General features: G+C 48.1%; 1 protein-coding gene across 1 annotated transcript in view; it reads right to left on the bottom strand.

Annotated features, from left to right (window-relative positions):
* Positions 1-19,726, bottom strand: part of nid2a (nidogen 2a (osteonidogen)) — a 27,324-nt gene extending 7,598 nt beyond the window's left edge. Inside the window, exons 1-23 of the mRNA XM_029174808.3 lie at positions 19,435-19,726; positions 18,022-18,207; positions 17,666-17,782; positions 11,496-11,597; positions 11,232-11,371; positions 11,014-11,146; positions 10,611-10,910; positions 10,086-10,197; positions 8,765-8,801; positions 8,521-8,630; positions 8,295-8,428; positions 8,105-8,216; positions 7,496-7,696; positions 7,191-7,418; positions 3,371-3,511; positions 2,618-2,746; positions 1,538-1,663; positions 1,338-1,450; positions 1,149-1,254; positions 680-813; positions 493-598; positions 239-363; positions 60-165 (exon numbers count right to left, since the gene is read on the bottom strand). Of these exons, the coding sequence (XP_029030641.1) occupies positions 60-165; positions 239-363; positions 493-598; positions 680-813; positions 1,149-1,254; positions 1,338-1,450; positions 1,538-1,663; positions 2,618-2,746; positions 3,371-3,511; positions 7,191-7,418; positions 7,496-7,696; positions 8,105-8,216; positions 8,295-8,428; positions 8,521-8,630; positions 8,765-8,801; positions 10,086-10,197; positions 10,611-10,910; positions 11,014-11,146; positions 11,232-11,371; positions 11,496-11,597; positions 17,666-17,782; positions 18,022-18,207; positions 19,435-19,641 (3,205 nt within the window). The 5' untranslated portion in view covers positions 19,642-19,726. The remainder of the gene's footprint in view (positions 1-59; positions 166-238; positions 364-492; positions 599-679; positions 814-1,148; positions 1,255-1,337; positions 1,451-1,537; positions 1,664-2,617; positions 2,747-3,370; positions 3,512-7,190; positions 7,419-7,495; positions 7,697-8,104; positions 8,217-8,294; positions 8,429-8,520; positions 8,631-8,764; positions 8,802-10,085; positions 10,198-10,610; positions 10,911-11,013; positions 11,147-11,231; positions 11,372-11,495; positions 11,598-17,665; positions 17,783-18,021; positions 18,208-19,434) is intronic.

Genomic DNA, 19,726 nt, shown 5'->3' with positions numbered 1-19,726 from the left:
TACAAGTCTATTAAACCCGCTACTGCTAAGTGTTCGGCAGCTAAACGTCTCAGCCTCACCTGGTCTGCTGCAGTCTACAGGTGATGAACCAGGTGGAGTCCTGGTTCCTGGTCTCTCCTGTCCCCTGCTGTCCACACACCAGCAATGTCCAGTGGAGGCATGACACTGAAAGGAATAATATAAAAATGAATAGTAACGTACATACATGACCTGTGCTGGTACGCGGGGCAGATTGTACCTGTTGAGCTGTGTATTGTCCGTCATCGTCACACTGAGGTACGAACACTCCTCGTATGGGGTACCCCTCTGGACTGGTGGTCTGGACACTGTCTCTATGGAGCTCACAGTGAGTTTTGGGCCGCGCTGGTTCATGTGAAGATTTTGAACATATAATAGTATTAAACACACAGCCCACCTAACATCAGAACGAGTGATGGTTTAATGTCTGTTACACTACAAGAAATAACAAAGAGATAGACGCCTTAGTCTCACCTGGTCTGTCACAGTCTATGGGTGGTGTCCCAGGAAGAGTTCTAGTTCCTGGTCGCTCCTCTCCCGTGCTGTCCACACACCAGCAGTGTCCAGTAGATCCATGACACTGAAGCAACAATTATTACAAACGTAAGGTCATATCTCACTTTGATGGTTTTCAGCGTCTTCGTGGTCATTTGGTGCTGACCTGCAGTGATCTGTACTGTCCATTATCATCACACTCAGGCACAAAGGCTCCAACTATTGGGAATCCCTCCGGACTTGTGGTCTGGACACGGTCCCTGTGGTGCTCACAGTTGGTTTTAGGGCGTATTGGTTCATCTGCACAAAACAGACAACACGAAGAACGGTCTAAAACATGTCTAACGTGCATTACAATGTTTTCCTCCCACGCTTTAACTTCTACTTTCACTGTCCTTCAGCTGATCTCCCAGCACGCAGACTGGCAGTGAGATCAGCTGTTTATCCAGGCATTCCAAAGCCGTGACCCCGTGACCTCAACCTCACAAGGTTAGACACACACTTGCGTAAACACGACGTCTGCGCCGAGATGAGGGATAAGTGGGTTCACGGGTCAGCGTTCGGCCCTGGAGCACCAGAACATGAGACACCTGCTGGCGTGGGTTCCGTTAGCGCGGACAGAATGCGCTTCTCACCTGGGGAGTCACAGTTTTTAGGTGCTGTGCCAGGTGAAGTCCTGGTTCCCGCCCGCTCCTGTCCACTGCTGTCTACACACCAGCAGTGTCCAGTGGAGCCGTGACACTAAAACGAAACATTGGGCCAGAATTAATTCCTTGCTTTACCAACATTAGTACATATTCATGCACTCGCTGATGGGTGCCCACCTGCAGCGGACGGTACCGTCCGTGAGAGTCGCACTGAGGGACGAAGGCTCCGACGCCGCTCTGCAGACTGTCCCTGTGCTGCTCACACCGGCTCTTGGGACGAACCGTCGGCCCTGAACCAACGATTGAAGTATTATCATTGCTTTTTTAATTTGTTTTGTTTAGAACCGAGGCGTGCAGTGCTGTAACGCTGGACTCACCGGCCTGCTGGGAGCAGGAAAAGCCATCGCCGTGAAACCCGGGCTGGCACTGACACTGGAAGGATCCCAGTGCGTTGCTGCACCTGGCGCTGGGGTGACACGGGGACGAGCTGCACTCGTCAATGTCTGAGAAAGCGGAAGCAAAAGATGAGCAGCTACACAAAGCTGCGCCCAAACTGAAACGCTTCTGTGTGCAGGTATAAATTCATATCCGGTTCCCGGAGGCAAATAATTCACAGCAGTCCCAATATTTGAATAATTTCAAGGTTGGTGTAAAGTGTTACAGTATCATCTGTAGAGTGGGTTGAGAGGAAGTTCATCAAAAGTTCAGACTGATAGTTGAAAGGAGGCACACACACACACACACACACACACACACACACACACACACACACACACACACACACACACACACCCACACACACACACCATTGCTCCATTTGTCTTTCACTCCCGCCTCCTCTATCTCACTCCTTCCCCCTCTTGTTCTCACATTTGTCACCGATCCTCCCCTCTCGCTGGGTTTCCTAGCTTTTGCAGCTGTGTGTTGACTGTTGCGCAAGAAATATTGTTGGTGCGCTCGCACAACTATGTGGGCCGCGTCCAACTGTTCATTTCATTTGGAAACACGAGGGGGCTACTATCCGAATCATCTCAGGGGGGCAACCAGTGCAACTCGAACAAGCCGAGTCAGAGAAACTCCAGATGAGAGCGTGATAGAGGCAGAAAACTGTGCTTGTCCTTTTTATTTAACTGTGAAATGCGTCACAGTAATCACAGTCATGCAGGGAAAACAGGATGACGCCACCTGATTAAACAGAAGACGTGTGTTTAGTGTCTTAAACTGTAATGTTAAATGTCTGTTTAGTGATTGCAGTTGGTCTGGTAGCCTACATTTGTAGTCATGATTTAACCACAGGACGCAAAGAGAAACAACCGCAACAGACTACATGACACTGGAAAACATTCTAACTGCTTAAAGGTGTTTTGTGTCTCATTCACCCTCGCAGCATCTCCGCTCTTATGGACCCTGATGTATGTGAACGCCACGTTTGCATGGATCATTTCATGGCAACTTACCGACACACGTGCGTCCGTCGTAGCCGAACTCGAAGCCACCGTGACACTGGCAGCGGTAGCTACCAGGCAGGTTCACGCACTGGGCGTGAGCAGTGCATGAGGTCAGACCCTCAGCACACTCATCTACGTCTGCAGGAAGAAGAACAAAGCCTTTATTTGCCATTAGCACATAAAATTGGTCATTGCATTTGACCCATCCCTCTCAAAAGGTGAGACAGTTACATAGTGCTGTAAAATCCAACATACCTAAGTAGGCCACAATTAACCCTCATTATCATGGTGCTTCCCATGCATGTATATGGTGCATGCACCTCACATCTGGATTGACTGCCCTGTGAAATACGTTTATTAGCGCGCAGGACACACCCGCAGGTTGAGCATTTGGCCACACAGACAGGAACTGAGGCCCAATCATGGGAACTGAGCCTGAGCCTGGGGGTTTCCTAGCGCTGTCAGCAGGAGACAAAGACCTGCTGCTGGGGTAATGACAGGCCACGCAGCCGCCTAAAGCCACGCAAGTCGCCGTTAACTAGAGAATGAGCCATGAGAGCGCAGAACACAAAGACGGGAGCACAGATGACTCCTTTCATCCAGCTCGTCCTTGTCCCCTGAAGACTCAAAGGACGCGTGTTGATGAAACGCAGACACGGCCTTTAACCATATGTAGGTTTGTCTACATGTGCAAGTGGGAGGGAGTCGTAAGTACGGTGGACAGTGAGACACACACATAGCCCCAAAGCTGCACAAAGGTACCGTAGCAGTTGCGTCCATCTCCTCTGTACCCAGTAGCACACTTGCACTGGAAGTCCTGGCCCTCCAGCGGGACGCACTGGGCAGTGGTGTCGCAGTCGTGGTTCCCAGCGTAGCAGGGGTTGACGAGCGCCGTCCCCTCAGCTGCAGACAGAAGGAGACGCAGGTTAAATATGTAGGTTCTTTAAATGCTAACTTCTGGTCTTCACCACAGCTCTAGATTAAGTGTATTGGAGTAAAAGGTGCAGCATTTTCCCTGAGAAATATAAATAGAACAAGACGCACGACATGAAAAATGCAGTTCACAACGGCCGGCAGACTCCAAATGTCTTGAATTGAGATAAATTGAGATCTGGATTATTCAACTGTCCAATGATTACAGCCACGATTACAGCCTAAGCAAACACACATGTAAAAATTACTCCAGACAAACTCCCACAGGACGGCTCCCTCTTAGAAAGCGCCTGGCTTCATGTTCCCAGTGTTCAACATATGGATGAGGTTAGACACACATGCACACGGACAGAGGGATGAGTGAGCGGATGTGTGTTCGGGGTCTCCTCATACCAGCAGAAACAGCAGAGAAAAGCTGACCAGGGGAAATCATTAACCAAGAATGTGCTTATAATTAAACCAGGCTTTGTTACGGGACTTCAAAATGTTGGCGCGCCTGCGTTGGGGTGAGCGGGCACGGTGGCACTCGAGCCTGGCAGAGGTGGTGCCTTCCTCTGCCAACTGGATCCGACTTAAGGAGTGAGGTTCTGGTAATGAGCGTTTACCTGATTATTTGTCTGGCACCACGGTTCAAATAACGTGAGCAGTGTTGTCTCCTCATATCTCAAAGGAGAGTTTTGAGGTGGTGAGGCAACCGTCAGATCACAGAGAGTGATTTCAGGTAGCTTTGCACCTACATGGAGTTACAGAAACAAGCTGAGACGAGTGAAGATCTAAAGTTAACAGTTTATGGTTTGGGTTCTTGGGTTCTAGACTTTATGGAAGTAAAACAGCAACATTCAAAATATATGTAGGTCCAATTACTCCTCGCAGCATCATCATGCACGATAGACACCAACGCACATCTACATAAAGTCAAGCTTCCATCTTCTTTAGCATGAGAGTTGTTACCAAAGAGAGAAGGCGAGAGACTCTTCAAAGAAGTGACTGTGGCTGAAAAAGGAGAGATGAGAAGATCCACATGGATGAGAGAAAAGACTGAGGGATAATTAAAGAGCGAGACAGAGAGAGGGTGGAGAAGACACACACACACACACACACACACACACACACACACACACACACACACACACACACACCCACACACACACAAACACACACGAACACCATGAAAGCGATGACTGCAGTTTCCAACCTGTTGCTGTTTTACAACACAACAACTGTGTACAACTGTGATGGCCATGGGGCACTGACTATGTGCAGACATCCATTAAATTATCCGTCACTGACTCCTCCTGATAGACTGCAAAGTTGGACGCCCAAGTGAGCAAGAACCAATAGCATCCAGCTCCAGAGAAAATAAAGACATTCTGATCATCAAATACTTTAGTTCAGACTGAAGTCTGTTAATCCTGGTGTTGTAGAATTAAACAGAGTTGCTGTACTGAATTTTGTATTACTGCACAGAGCAGAGGGTCCATACAGCATAAAGGCTGTACTTAAAATGATGTGTCTTGCATGGATCCAGTTTGTTGCAATATGGTAGTTGTAAGATTTTTAAGCTAAAAAGTAGCTTGAAAATCTTTTTTTTTCATTGTCCCCCCATTAAATAAACAAATCTATAAACTCTGATGAGAGGATTTTACTCCAGTGATGATGGTTTCATTAAGTGTGTTTTAAACAAATTGGCGCATGGTGCTGCATTATACAGCCGGATCAATCCTGATGTCTTTGTGAAAACAGCTGGGACAATCCCACATTTTTTGCTGGACCCCTGCTGTGCCAGTGGTCTCACACTGAAAGGAATGAGGGGGGGATGCGTTTGTTTTTAAGAGCCTCAGGCCTCGTTCGGGTCCTGAGTCATTCATTTGAATGGAGCCAGTTCGTCTGCACAGCGGGGGATGCTGACGAAGGGTCATCCAGCAAAAAAAACACTACACTTGACCATTTGCATATTTCTACTGTTTACTTTAAGATAAAATACCTCCAACAGTGACAACAGAGTTGTAGATTGCTGGAAGCCGATTGAAAGCTGTGCAGCTTTTCTGGCTGTCAGAATAAATACACACCTAAACCGAGAAACTATTAGGTATATCAGATGACAACACAGAAGATGTGAAGGACATTAGGCAACATTAGCATCAAAAGTAAAGGTCCTTTGTATAAAGGCGTCTGAGAACTACAAACTATCAAGACCCTGTAAGACTATGTGCTTTTCAGGTTCTTGCTCAGTTCAGTGTGTTCTCATGACATCAGTGGGCAGCTATTCTGCCTGGCAACCCCCCCTTCAGAAAATCTGTCATTGGCTGGGATATTATTTCCCACAGTGTGAAACACACACACACACACACACACACACACACACACACACACACACACACACACACACACACACACACACACACACACACACACACACACACACACACACACACACACACCACTTAGACCATGTTTACTAAACCGCTGATACCCAAAAGCTCTTCCAGCTGTGCTCTATGTGCGCGCGTGTGTGAGATGTGTCATCGTAACCTTTTTAATCAACGTGTTGATGTTTTAAATGACAGAAACTTGATTCAAAGCCTGAGGAATAAAACGAAGCCTGGCCTCAGTTACTGCAGCTCTCCTGCCCGTCCGTCGTTCTCACCCCGACAGTGTGCGTAATGAAAGCATTAGCACTATATGTTGACAGGGAAAGAAGAATCTTTTTGAATAAATCATGAATATAATAAAACCCCTTAAACATCCTGAGGAGCTCCACTGCAGACTTCAGCACATAAATTGCATTGTTTGTATTGTAACCTTATTACATTACATGCCCCATATCAAATGAAATAAATACTAAACTATGACTAGTGAAAGCTTTGACCAACATTCGAAAGACTTTTCAGGATAATTCAATCACTGCAATAACAGACCTAATGAAAACAAAGTGCATGAAGACTCCATGATGTCCTTATAATGTGTGGCCACAGAAACAAATAAAGGTTTAAATGATTTGATGAGCTTTTGATCTGAACTAAAACAAAGATTTAGGAGCACACAGAAACTTTAGTTTTCACTATTGAGGCACATTGGTTTGTTTCCGTGTTTTCCCTAAACAAGCAAACCTGAAGCTCAACATGCCACAGAATAAATTACCCTCTACACCCTCGTGCATTTGTTTTTCCTCAAACAAATGTTTCATAGAAGCCTCGTGTCCTCGGTGACCTGCTCCAACTCCAGCACAGTGTCAACACCTCCTCAGTCGGGTCATAGCTGTCAATCTCCAGCCTAAACAATGCAAATTACACTCCCAGTGTTCCTAGAAGTAGTGAGTCTGCACTCCTCTCTACTTAGACACACTGAGGGTAATTCAGACATTTGAACATTATTTTTTTGTGGGTTCGGAGTCTAATTACACACACAACTTGCGGCATGCGCTGTGTTTCACGCTGAACCCGGTCCAACTCAGCACTGTGGCTTGGCAGAGTGTTTTTTATGGCTGCTTTGCAACAATTACCAGGTGGTGGTGTTGCTTGTTGTCGGCACAGAGAGAGAAAACCTCACATTTTCAGCGCCTCCGATGTCGCTTGCCCACATTAGGACAGACACCAGACACCAGAGATGGTGCCGAAGAAGTGCTGAGTTGTTCGTTCAGAGGACTCACCTCCAACTGGGCTGATTTTGTTGGTGATGGCATATCGAAGGATGCGCTCCTCCTTGACGTACATCACAAACACCCTCTCCATGGTGATCTGCAGCGTCTCTAAGGCAGCGCGGTTGTCGTGAAGGCAGCTGTGGTAGGTGATGTTCTGCTTCAGCTGGAAGGAGAAGGACTCTGAACCTCGGTCTGCCGACACCACTGAGAACTGTCTAATAGAGGTGGAGGTGGCGACTGCAGAAGGAGATAAAAGTCAAAAACAGGCCAGCAAAGACTTTAAAGAACTTAAGTCTGGTGGTTGCTATGGTTACCGGATGGGTAGTACTGGTAGGTCTCCTTGAAGGGTTCCATGGTAACTTCTGACCCGGGCGGTAGTAAGGGCACGTTGCCGCTGATTTTAGTGTCCACAGTGAGGTGGTTGTTGTCATCAAAGCCCCGCCCCGTCTGAATGATTGACAGGTGCTGGTTGCCAGGGTAGAAGATCACCTCTGCATGACGAGTGAAATCAGCACCTGGTGACAGTATTAGTCAGATAATCAATAACCTTTTTACACACACACACACACACACACACACACACACACACACACACACACACACACACACACACACACACACACACACACACACAGAGCTGCAGACAGACCAAGGCAGTTGCATTTCATAAAATGTGGAATTTCGAAAATGGTTACATCTGCCCGCGACTTCACGAGCACACACACAAGCACACAAAGCTGTTTCCTATTAGAGAGGGGAGGAGGAAGCCTCATATCACATCACGTCCCTGGAGACACAACAGCTGGCTGGGAGACAGAAAACACACACACATGCGTACACAAGTGATGCCTCCACAGTGCAGCGGCGGCTCGATGTTGCTCCAGAGCAAAGGTCAACACCCACAGGACACACACGGCGTTTACCTGTGACTTTGAACCCTGCTTGGCTATTGGGCAGCTCCAGAGCAAACAGCCATCCGAACAGCTCTCCTATCGGTGCGACCGGCATCAGGGCCCAGCCCACCGGCTCCGGTATCTGAAAAAGCCACAACGGCGTCGCAGAGGTGAGATCGGAGGAGGCGGCGCGCTCATGATGCTGCTTTCAGGCTCCTACCTCACTGATGGCCGTATACGCCCTCCCGTCTCCCACCACGATGTAGGCGTGGAGGTCAATGTCGTATAGATGCACGGGAGTCGAGCCCACAGACACAGTGCCGCTCACTTTACCTGTGACGCGCTGGGGAGCGCCTGCGGAGCCCACACACAATCGCAGCGGTTACAGAACACGCCCGGGATCTGACACTGATGTAAAGACAACTAAGTAACGACGGAGCTCCAACCATCTGGCAAACAGTGGCGTCCGTTGCCATAGAAGCTTGGTTGACAGTGGCAACAGAAGCCCGTGGCGTAGTCGGAGCAGAAGGCATTCTGGGAGCACTGCTGCTGGAATCTGGAGTGAGTAAAAGAAAGATGTAAATGGTTTGCAGATCAAATGAAATGTGGGTCAAAGTGGTGCCCTCCTAAATATAATAATAATAATAATGCATGTTCACAGCGTCATAATGCAGTCTAGGCTTGACTCACCTGGAACATGTTTCTTTCTCTGTAGTGTAATGAATCACTGAAAGAGAAAGACAAGACAAGTTCATCATTATGCATGAACACAACCATATGGACTGTATGCAAATAAAAGTCCACTTCATACAAAAATAGCCTATGAAAGCAACAGCAGGCAATAAAACAAGCTTTGCTGGAACACGTAGTCGGCTTTAACCTGGTCAACTTTAAGTGGCGACAGAGCGCGGGCTGTATATGTAGAAAGAATGAAGAAGCTCAACATATGGAGACGCGCTCATGTCAGGACGCCGCTGAGAGACACCAGCTGCTGCAATGCTGCCTCCCACACACGGACACACGCAGCTCCACCAACTCCCAGCGCCGCGTAAAACGCTACGACCCGCGTTTCAGACCTACTCTGACACTCATTTATTGGGAATAAACAAAACGTCTCGGCGACATGACAAAGGGCAGCCACAGACGTAATGTGAACACCGAGTTCTCCAACCATGATAAAACACACGTAGGACTGATTGAAACAACACAGGACGTCATGAGAGGCCACATTTCTGGTCTCTCATCGAAGCTGGATGTGAAAAAACACTGCACGACCAAATACGTGTGGTTCTCTCTGTTCTTTTGGCAAAAAAAGCTAATGTGGGATGAAAATGCAACTATTTAGCATCCTACAGGGACCTCTCTCTCTCTCTCTCTCACACACACACACACACACACACACACACACACACACACACACACACACACACACACACACACACACACACACACACACACACACACACACACACAAATACAAGATGTCGGGGTGTTCCCTTAACAAGGAGTGTGTGATACCACGTCATAAACACTTGACGACAGTGACAGATGAGGGTGTAAATTCTGTACAAAGATCCCAGATTCGAAGTTGACGATAACTGATGTGGTTCACTCGCTTCAAAAATAGCTCACTTGAGAAATCAAAGCACGTTTTCTGGCGTCAACAGATGCTTTTGTGTTGCCTTACTCCAACTGAGACAAATTACAAAATAAGATGAAGAGGTTTTTTTAAACACACACACACACACACACACACACACACACACACACACACACACACACACACACACACACACACACACACACACACACACACACCGCGTGATGAATGCGCACACCTGGGAGCTGCCCAGCACAACGGCGGCATTGTGCGGCCGGCTGCCCAGCGGCACCGAGGCGCTGAGCCAGGTAGGGTTACCCCCCCGTCTCTTAGGGCGACGGTCCTCCCAGACGCTCGCACAACCGCTTTATATGTATGCATGCATATTTCCCTCCATGCTTCGAGCCTCACCTCCTGTGTCAAAGTCAACATCTTCCTCCACCACGCTGACCACGTGGCCGCCGGGGGACAGACGCGGCTCGTTTCCGTGCGAGGGGTACACGTCCACGACCTCCAGAGGAACCTACAGAGGGTTGAGCAGGACTTGAGACGGGTTTTCTCCTGTTTGTATCGAGAAGCAAACTAATACTTCTAAACCGTGCCCAGATGCTATAGTCTGAGCATTCTTCACATATTGTATACAGCATATAGTTGATCCTAATCAGCATTTTGCTGTCACTACCCCATGGTTTCCAGAAAAGCATTCCATTACAACCACAGCATTACAAAAGGGACTATAGTTTCAAATGCCAATTACATCTTTTTGACAGCGCTTGGCATCTTCAGCCGTCCTTTCTGAGTTTGGGCTGCAGCTCTCACCACAAGGCTATGATCTGGAGGCTTTGCTATGTTTGTATGTTTGACGACTCCACAGCACCTCCAAACAAATGTTAAGATGCTCTATATGAATGTCTGTAGATCAGGTTGTGCTCTTACCTGTGGTTGCTGTTCTTCAGTCTCTTGAGGATTAGGCGGCGCATACTGCCTCCCTGCTAGTTCTGAAGAGTACCCAGGCTCCGAGGTCAGCGGGGCATCCTCAATGTTGTATGAAACCTGGTGGTCGGAATCCTCGGGGGGAGACGGGCGAGTATCAGAACGTTGTGGCTGCAGGGACTCTGAGTGTTCGCCACCGGCATGGGATGGCTGGAATTCAGGTCCCCGCTCTGTCACTGAGTAATAGCCTTCTTCTTGGTTGTCAGGATATTCAAAGTCCGTGTACTCAGAGGTGGTGGTGCCCTGGGAGAATAAACAAGGGAGGATTGAGAGAAAGTCTTCAATGAACATCGCAAAGCCAAGGTCACGACTAAAAGTTTTGTTTAGGGACAAATTTAAATGTTACCGCAGCAAAGTCGGGTCCTCTGGATGGTGGAACAGCAACGAGGCCGCCAATGGACGCCGGAACAATGTTGTCAAAGTTATAACGGTTCCCAGTGTGGAAAAGCCAGACACCTGGAATTCCTGTATTACCAACCCTAAGAGCAGGAGGCCAGCGTGAGCCCAGTCTACAGGCATTTGCAAACCATGCAGGTACATTTTCATATCATGTCGTGCACTTACTGATAAAGGTTTTTAACACTCTGCTCATCGCTTGTCACACTGTAGAAAGGCCCCTCGATGCGGAAGAACAGTAAATTCGTGACTTCGCCTCTGCTGAAGCCAACTCGAGCAGGGAGCTCTATCTCAACATTATAAGACTCCTAGAAGCAGAAGAGAGTGACGATCAAACCCGTTAGTTGAAGCTGTAACGATAACTGTTGCCTGCGACCACATCTGCGTACTTAGAGTCAAGCCAATCAAACAGAATTTCTGCTGTATGTTTACTTTGGGTCTTGTCCCAAAGAAGTTGAGGCCGTCTTCAGGGTAGAGGAACAGGACGTAGGAGTCGGTCTCGTCGTAACCGATGACGGCCTGGAAGGTGTTGACCTGCGGAGGGAGAGACGCAGCGTTACCACGGAATGGAGATGCGGTGCGTTGGACTGACTTTACAGGTAACGTACACGCTTGCTCAGCTCCAGCAGCACTGCAGCAGACTAGTAAACGTCGCCACCTCAGCTAACCTTGCTAACGTTGCTAACGGTACCTCGCATCCTCCAGCGGAGTCTAACAGCGACGGTAAGAGGCGCGTGTGTGCTAATATCTCACCCACATAATCGGGTGGACCTCTGCGTCTGGGTTTGGCCTCAATGGACTCGTTTAGACCCACGTACAGCCTAATTAGCCCCGGTCCATTTCAGCAGCCACGGGTCAGAGCTGAGGTTACTACCAGTCCGAGGCAAAACGCTTCTGGCACCAACGTGAACCGCGTTATAAATCGGCCACAGTGGTTCCTTCCGCAAAGTTATGTAATCTTGATGTAGTGCATGAATAAGCCGACTTTCTCAGAGTCCAGAGGTTTAGATTTTCCACTGCTGATAGTAGGCAGGGTTGTAGGTCAACAGCCCGCTGGTGTGAGGACCCGATATAAACGTGTAACTAGGCCAAACTAATGGTGCAGAGCTGAGGTCACCTCCTGTGTGTGCAGCTCAGCTCAGCTCAACCAGCCTCAAATGAGTCGAACGCTCCGTGCTCACTTTTAAACTCACATCTGCCTCCCTTTCATTCAGGGACACTTTGTCCCCATGCAGCTCTCTGCATCGTTGAAAATAGCCTTTAAAAACCCACCAATTCTAAAGGAGACACCCCAGACTGTTTTCCGAAGGGCCAGAATCTGTACACACACCTCCCTCAACCCCCAGCCCAGATGTTGATCTCCACAGCTGCCTTCCTGTGTGTCTGCACATCTTTCATGATGATGTTACAACACGCAGGCCAGACGCTGTTACACTGCGACGCATACACACTAACGCAAACACAGATGTCCCCCCACCTATGCTTCAGTCTCACCGTAATGTATGTGTGCGTGTTCTTAATTGTCTACATAAACATCTTTAAACTATCTTGTTGTTTGTGGGCGGAGAGGACGTTGCAGCCTTCTGGCTCTTTGTAATTAGTAGGAGGGGGGGGACTTCTCTCTTGCTTTCTGTCGTCAGGGAAGTTAAAGACAAGCGGAGCTCCCTTTTCCTTGCTCCTCTACATGACGAGAAGCAGGATGAGGAGAGGATGGAGGCACAGACAGAGATGAAAGGATGTGGGAGAGTTGGCAGAGTTACGAGAGAGGCCACGGGTCTGGTTTACAGTCGGGAGAAATAAAGCATGCGTCCATCCAAACACAGGGAAGATATGTTTTGTGGAAAGTGCCCATAACACTAGAAATGGTGATTTTTTGCTTTTAAATGCAACCCTCCGAGAGATGAAGTCCCATAAATGCTGTGTTGCCTTCAATGGTGCTCCGTTGCCCGTCTGTGTGGTCGTTTGCTGTTGTCCTGCTTTAAGGAATCGCAGCTGAGGGACAACAAGTTACAGTTGCCACACATCAAAGACTTGTAGACACGCTCACGCTCAGAAAACCTCCTTGACCTTCCTACAGGCGTTTTGTCACGGCCTTTTGCAGGAAGGCGTCCTTTCTCACACCGGCCAGACTCACAGACAGATGGTAACCATCTCAAGGACCAACAAATGTTTGCTGTCAGAGTGACTGTTTCAGAGGGATGGGTTTTGTCTGCTCCCCCCCAGAGGGCTCAAGTCTGGAAATACTCAATAGTTGCAATGAAAAAGCACATTTGGATTTGGACTTTCAACCGCCCCGTGGCATCTACGCTAGATTGGACCCTCTTTGGGCTTTGGAATATCCCAGAAGGACGGACGGAGCTCAACGCCCCCAGTGGATCACACACGCAGCACCCAACCACACTTTAGCCGATTCAGGCGCTTTTCCCACTACGAGGAACAAACCAGATATCAGAGCGTTTGAATTATCGGCTAAAAGTTGCAAAACATTATACACGTGTGTATTTCCCCCATCACATGATTTAATCAACACCCACTCGACTACAGCGAATACCCCACACATTAGCTCACTCGGATTTCCAACAGATGGAGACAGTTTGATGCCGTGACGGTCGGACAACTTCCCAAAACCAAACGTCGATCAACTCCACAGCCGCTGAATATCCTCCGTGTAGGTTATTTATTTTCGTTTTACTCAGCGAGGTGAAGAATCAAGGTAGCGCCCTGTGCACGGGAGCAGCAGGAGGCAGGGGCTGACTAAAAACAGTTCAGCAAATAGACGAGTGGATGTGAGTTGCTTTTTCTTAGCCAAGAGGACAGACCCAGGGTCAGCTCAGGACGCCTCTGATTTTCCTGTGGCTCAGTTTTTTTGAAGATGAAGATGAAGTTTAACGTGGGTGGACGTAGTCTAATACAGATGTTTCAGGACCTACAGGTACAGAACAGCAATTAAACCAAGTAAATTACAGTCGTAAAACATGGTGACCACATCTAAAGGCTTCCAAACATGTCTTCAGTGAGCTTGTAAAACCTCGTAGCAGAGGCCGCATTAGACGGTCAGATGCTCTCGGAGCGTATTCGGGTCCGCAGGCGCACGCAGCCGCTGGAAATGCATGCGTTCGGACATTTACATTTTACAGAAGCTACAACATGAAAACCTGAACACAGCCGCTTCCTCCCACATCTGCATCAGCCAGCTGCAGCTGCTCATGTGCCGTGTGTGGTCAGGACCTCAGTTGGAAGTTCAGTCTTAACATATTTGGGATTAGTGGCCCGGTCCACTCTGTGTACAGTGTAGTTTAGTCTACTCTGCCACGCATCACTCGGGCCGATGACGGCTTCCTCAGCTTCATCTGGGACTCCACGCGCGGCGACAAACATTCTGAATGACTTTATAATTAACTAGAGCTGGATCCCGACGCTGTTGGTCTGTAGCGTCCAGAGGGAGCGAAGGAGACGCAGATGAAGGGAGGTCTCGGTGATGGTTTGTTGGCGGCTGGCCACAGCGCAGAGCAGCTGCAGCACAGTCGGCAGCAGAGGTTCTGATCATCTGATGGCACACGCGGGTTAAACCGCGGCGGCTTTTCTTAGGTCCTGAAAGGTCTGTGAAGAAACCACGGCGGCGCTGTTAATTAACGTGGCCGCCGGGACGTGAGGGCGCCCGTTCACGGTGCCGCCATGTGTCCTCGGGGCGAGTTCGGCCATTTTGTCGGGTCCACACATCGAATCACTGGTTACAGATGGAGGAGCGTATTATGAAAGCTGAAGTTCACAGAGGGTCTGCTTTGAACACATCAAGGGACGCCTCTGGTGTCACACCAAGGGGTCCCCCCCAGAAACAACAAATAGCTCTGATAAAACAATAGTTCCAGGAGAAGAGAGGAGGAGTCCATTTAGTCATTCACTGATCCTCCTCTGGTCTGAAAACTACAGCTCGACCTGCAACAACCTTTCCCTTAGCAAGACATGCAGCTGAAGAGAAACCCAATGGGAAACTGACTAAGAAGCAAATGTTCCTCTTCAACCTGTTGCGCGTATCCAATAAACTCCCCATAAAGAGAATAATCAGGATGCACATGAAAGAAATGTGAGTACTATTTCACTTTAAATGTTAATGTTGGACCCCTCAACTACGACACCACAGACCATTCATCAAGATTTAATGTTTCCTGTAAGATTCCAAGTTTCCATAGATGGTTCAGATAACATTACTGCATTATTTTAATTTCATTCACATCATAATGAAAAAGCTTTTTCTGATCTAAAACATTACTGTCCTTCGAGTCTTTTTGCTAATCTAAGCAAAGAGCATTGACTTCATGACATCCAGACAATAAACACTCCACAGGACAGCGTTCAGGAGTAATTCAGGGGAAAATATATCATTCTTTTAATGCAAAGTATAAACTGACATAGGTCGTCTGTAAGCACAGCTCATAACAACTGAATTTAATGCTAGGCCTTAAAATCAACAAGAGCAGTAAAAGCAAATGGTCACATTCTTAGACTGAGCAACACCTCAGTTCCTGCAACAGTGTGTGAGACTTAGAGTGAAGCTATTACTTTCCAATTATCATAATGGCATCTCTGAGTCTAACTGCATAGAAAACACCAGCCCACTTCTCACACCACACTTCAGCTCCAATTCTCACTTCTCTGATTTCCTGTTGTTTCGTTCCTCTTGTCCGTCAGCGCCGCGTCCGAGCTCCAAACACAACACAGGCCGCAGCCGCCCCCCAGGACGCTATCCCGTCCCATCACCCACAATACACATCCAAGCGCACACACAATCAGGCAAATCGGTTCACATACACATACCAGGCAACCCCCAACACTACCCCACCTAGCACCTCTGGCTAATCACTTCAAAGGAAGATACCATCAGTCCAAAGAGAACCAGTGAAGCAAAGCCCAGACTGCTTCACGCTGCCGCCCCAGACGGACTGAAACACAACAAATCAAGATGCCTCCCAGCACATGTAAAACATTTAAGGTAGTGGTCAGTGAATGCAACGTTTGAGAGGCAATTCCTATATTTTAATCCCACAGATCCAGCCACTGATTCGTCCAACTGGCTGCAGTGCAGTCAAAGGGAGCCTCAGGTATTAAACAACCCCGTAAGAGGATTAATGCTGTCGTATCGCTGCCAGACTATTTCAACGTGTAGCTTTTGATCAATCAGGAAAAAAGACGAGCCGGAGAAAGAAACCCGACCACGAGGGGTAAGAAGGGAGGATGAACACAGATGGGAGGAAGAGATAGAGACAAAGAGATCCCCCGGGGTTTTCCTTAAAGCTCCCACCCCTTCATCCCTCCATCCCACGCGCTGCAGCCCAGGAACAACAAAGCGCTGTGTGTTTGATCGATAAGTTCACTAGGCCGGGCTTTACTTGGAGCCTCTCCTGTTGTTTGGCCCAAACAAAGCCTCTAGTGGTTATCTAGTAAAGGTCTGTAATTTATGAACACATTACTGCACACTTTCTTCTGGGAGCTACGCAGCCTTGAGTCTGTCTGTTTGAAAGCGGAGTGACGGCTGAAGTTGGGAGCCTTTACTGCTTCGAGTGAGTGAGCGTTGGAAGCAGCTTTCCATTTTTTCGTCAATAACGCACATGTGCCAAAAGGAGAAGGGATTAGTCCGGTTGAGTGCCGCCTGTGTGAATAAACAGCTCGGCACAATGTCCGGACACAATCTGAGGGATATAGTCTGGAGTTCATATGTGGAAGGGGCTTAAAGGGGGCTTAAACTGCACGCTGGCCCTTTAATTGCCCATTTTATTAAAAATGTACCCTCAGCATTGTTAGTTCCCGCACAAGCGCTCAGACGTGAAATCTGTCATCATCCGCCCCAACAAACCCGTAAAGAAACAACACCAATAAATAACTCCAGAGGTTTTCTATGGTAAAGCGTTCGTTTTGCCAAGGCGGCGGTGGAGGAGGGGACGGGAAGCGAGGCGTGAAGATAAGGTTGTTGTCCGGCTGCTGACGCGATCGCTCACTAGGACGCCGCAGCAGTCGTCAACTGGTAACTTACTGGTACCAGCTTTGTTGGCGTGTAAACCAGCATGATCTAAATCAGCTGGACTCAAGTAGCATACAAATATAGTAGCATAACTCACTCAGAGGCAAAACTATACTTCCTGTTTACATTCACCAAAACCTTTTGACTTGTGAAACTTAGCCCAAATATCCAAGTAAAAGACAAAGGGGGAGGAAAGTGCTGAGAGGTTCGACTGGGAGTTATTTTAATAGTAAACTAAGTTATTAACCGGAAAATCGCTGGCAAACTAGAAGAGGAGTAAATTCCAACTAATCATGACGGCATGACTGGTCAAAGCGTTTGGGCTTCTACCTGTGTGTGAACCGGGGTGAGAGAAAAACGAGTTGGGAGGGGTGGAAGACTTTGATGACCCTTAAAGATGACCTCTGACCTCAAAGCAGGGTTAAGAGCTGGATTAGGGGCAAAATGCGGATTACAAGTCGTCTCCCCACCCAAGGCTGATTACAAGTGATGCACAACCTCCAGGAATTTAGAATTCAAAGGGACATGAACAAATAAAAAACGAATTCATTCATTCGTTAACCGACACCCGAGCTGCTCCTCTTACCTTGTTTACAGGTCTAGTGGTACGAGTGCGGTCCTCGTATGCGGCAACGTTCTCCCACGTCGCCACCACAGCGTGCGTGGGGGTGAATTTAGCGTCTGGGAACCCACGATGGACTTCCTGCGTAGGCAGATGAATGAATAAATGACTGAATGAATAAATGAGTGAAAGAAAAATGGAAGAGCGGTAAAATAAAGCAAAGGTGGCGCGAGTGATGGGCTGAACTAATGCGTGAGGAGCTGGAGAGGAGACAGACAAAGAGCTGCGTTTAAAAGACGACGCACGCGGCGTTCAGGAAAACAGACGTGTGTAATCGTGCATTTGTCACAGGGTTCGCCCGCGCTGGTGGGCCAACAGACCTGGGCCACTCTGTTGAGTATGGTGGGGGTCTCGGTCACCCGGTAGTAAATCTGCCCTCGCCCGCCGCTGGTGTCGATGTCGGCCAGGAACGGAGCCACCACGGGGAAGTCTGTGGGGAAGCTGTCGTCGACGTACTGCTTCTCCATCGGCAGGTCCTGGGCTGAAACGATCCCATTGGTGGCCACCTATAAAATCCAGACAATCACGGCTAAACCCTCCGGACTCCTCAAACAAATGCCCCCGAAAACCCGCGGAACATCCTAATGAACCCATATCCCCTCATAAAGCGGCGCTGCAGCCCTGTCACGGACCCCAGGAACCACATAGTGAACCCCTAGACCCCCCCCCATAAACCGCTGGAGCCCACTCAAGAATTCCTGAGCCTGGTCCCTGATTGAGCTTTAGGAGCATTCAAACCGCACACCGCTGTTCCTGCCCATCTACATCACAGTGCGTAATAAAGCATGACACCCTCTGACGACTGTGTATAATAAGTGTTGTGCTCTTGGACAAGTTTCAACCTCAGCATCAGGAAGTATGTTTAACCAAATACTGCATTTAAGCGCACGTGACGCAAGTGTTCTTTACACACACTGTGGCCTGGGAACACGTTCTGCTTTTAAATGACACAGGTTTTGTAGACTGAATATTAGTGTCAGTTTAATGCTGACTTAAGCTGACTAATAATGTATCTTTAATGCATTGGGAGCAGTTGGAGTAGTAATAGCACCATTTGTACTTTTGTTTCAGGGCAGCGAAGGCTGCACAACAGACTTTGTGTGTAAGGTATCAGTTATTATTATTAATTATTATAAATATTTTATTTAAAAAGTATTAGCATGGAAAAAACTGGTCAAAAAGATCAAATACTACTTAACATTATTATCCTCCTGTTTACTTTGCAGCTACTAAACATGGAAGCACTTTTATTACTTATTAATTCAACTTTTATAATGTTTATAAACTGGTAGTTTGTGACTCTGGGTTTAAATCTTGTAATAATGCATCTTTATTTACTTGATTGATTTCTTATTCAGCTTAACATTTAATGGATATGCAGAGCAATAAAAATAGTTTCGAATTCAAAGCTTTAACTTGAGGTTTGCTAGACATATTTTATGTGTTTCCTTTAAGCAGCGGTTTCTTCACGGTTTCTCACTAATTGATTTAGTCAGTTTTGCTCCAGATTGAACGTTGTTCACATGGAAGATGTTTACTTTATATGGTGTGTGGAAATCAGGAATCACACACAGGAGGTGACACGGAAGAAAAAAACATGAATAACATTATAATGAACTAGAAGGTTTCCTCTTTCCCTCCCACGAGGACGGTGTCACCTGCAGCCTGTGTGACGGTAACGCGGCGTCCCTGCAGGCAGGTACACGGAGGCGTAGCGGTGAAGCCATACTCACATACAGCTGGGAGAAGTGCGAGTCGTAGAAGTAGAGGGGTCTGGGCAGGGACAGCACTCTGGAGGTTTCATCGTCGCCCTCTGCCAGGATGAAGTCCCCGCTCAGGGATCCGTAGGGGAACATCTCATCCCTCCGGATGGCCGTGACCACGCACACGCCGCAGCTCCAGCACAGCAGACACGCGGCCAGCATTTCCCGTCGCCTCATCGCGGAGCTCTGCAGCTGGACTCCGGGCAGAGAGAGAGCGAGAAGGACGACTCAGTCCTCCTCCGCGCCGGCGCTCGGGTACTCT

This window comes from Betta splendens, chromosome 2 (assembly GCF_900634795.4).
Source record: "Betta splendens chromosome 2, fBetSpl5.4, whole genome shotgun sequence".
NCBI classification, from domain to species: domain Eukaryota; kingdom Metazoa; phylum Chordata; class Actinopteri; order Anabantiformes; family Osphronemidae; genus Betta; species Betta splendens.
The sequence above is the reverse complement of the archived record's forward strand: the minus strand, read 5'-3'. Positions and strand labels throughout refer to the sequence as shown.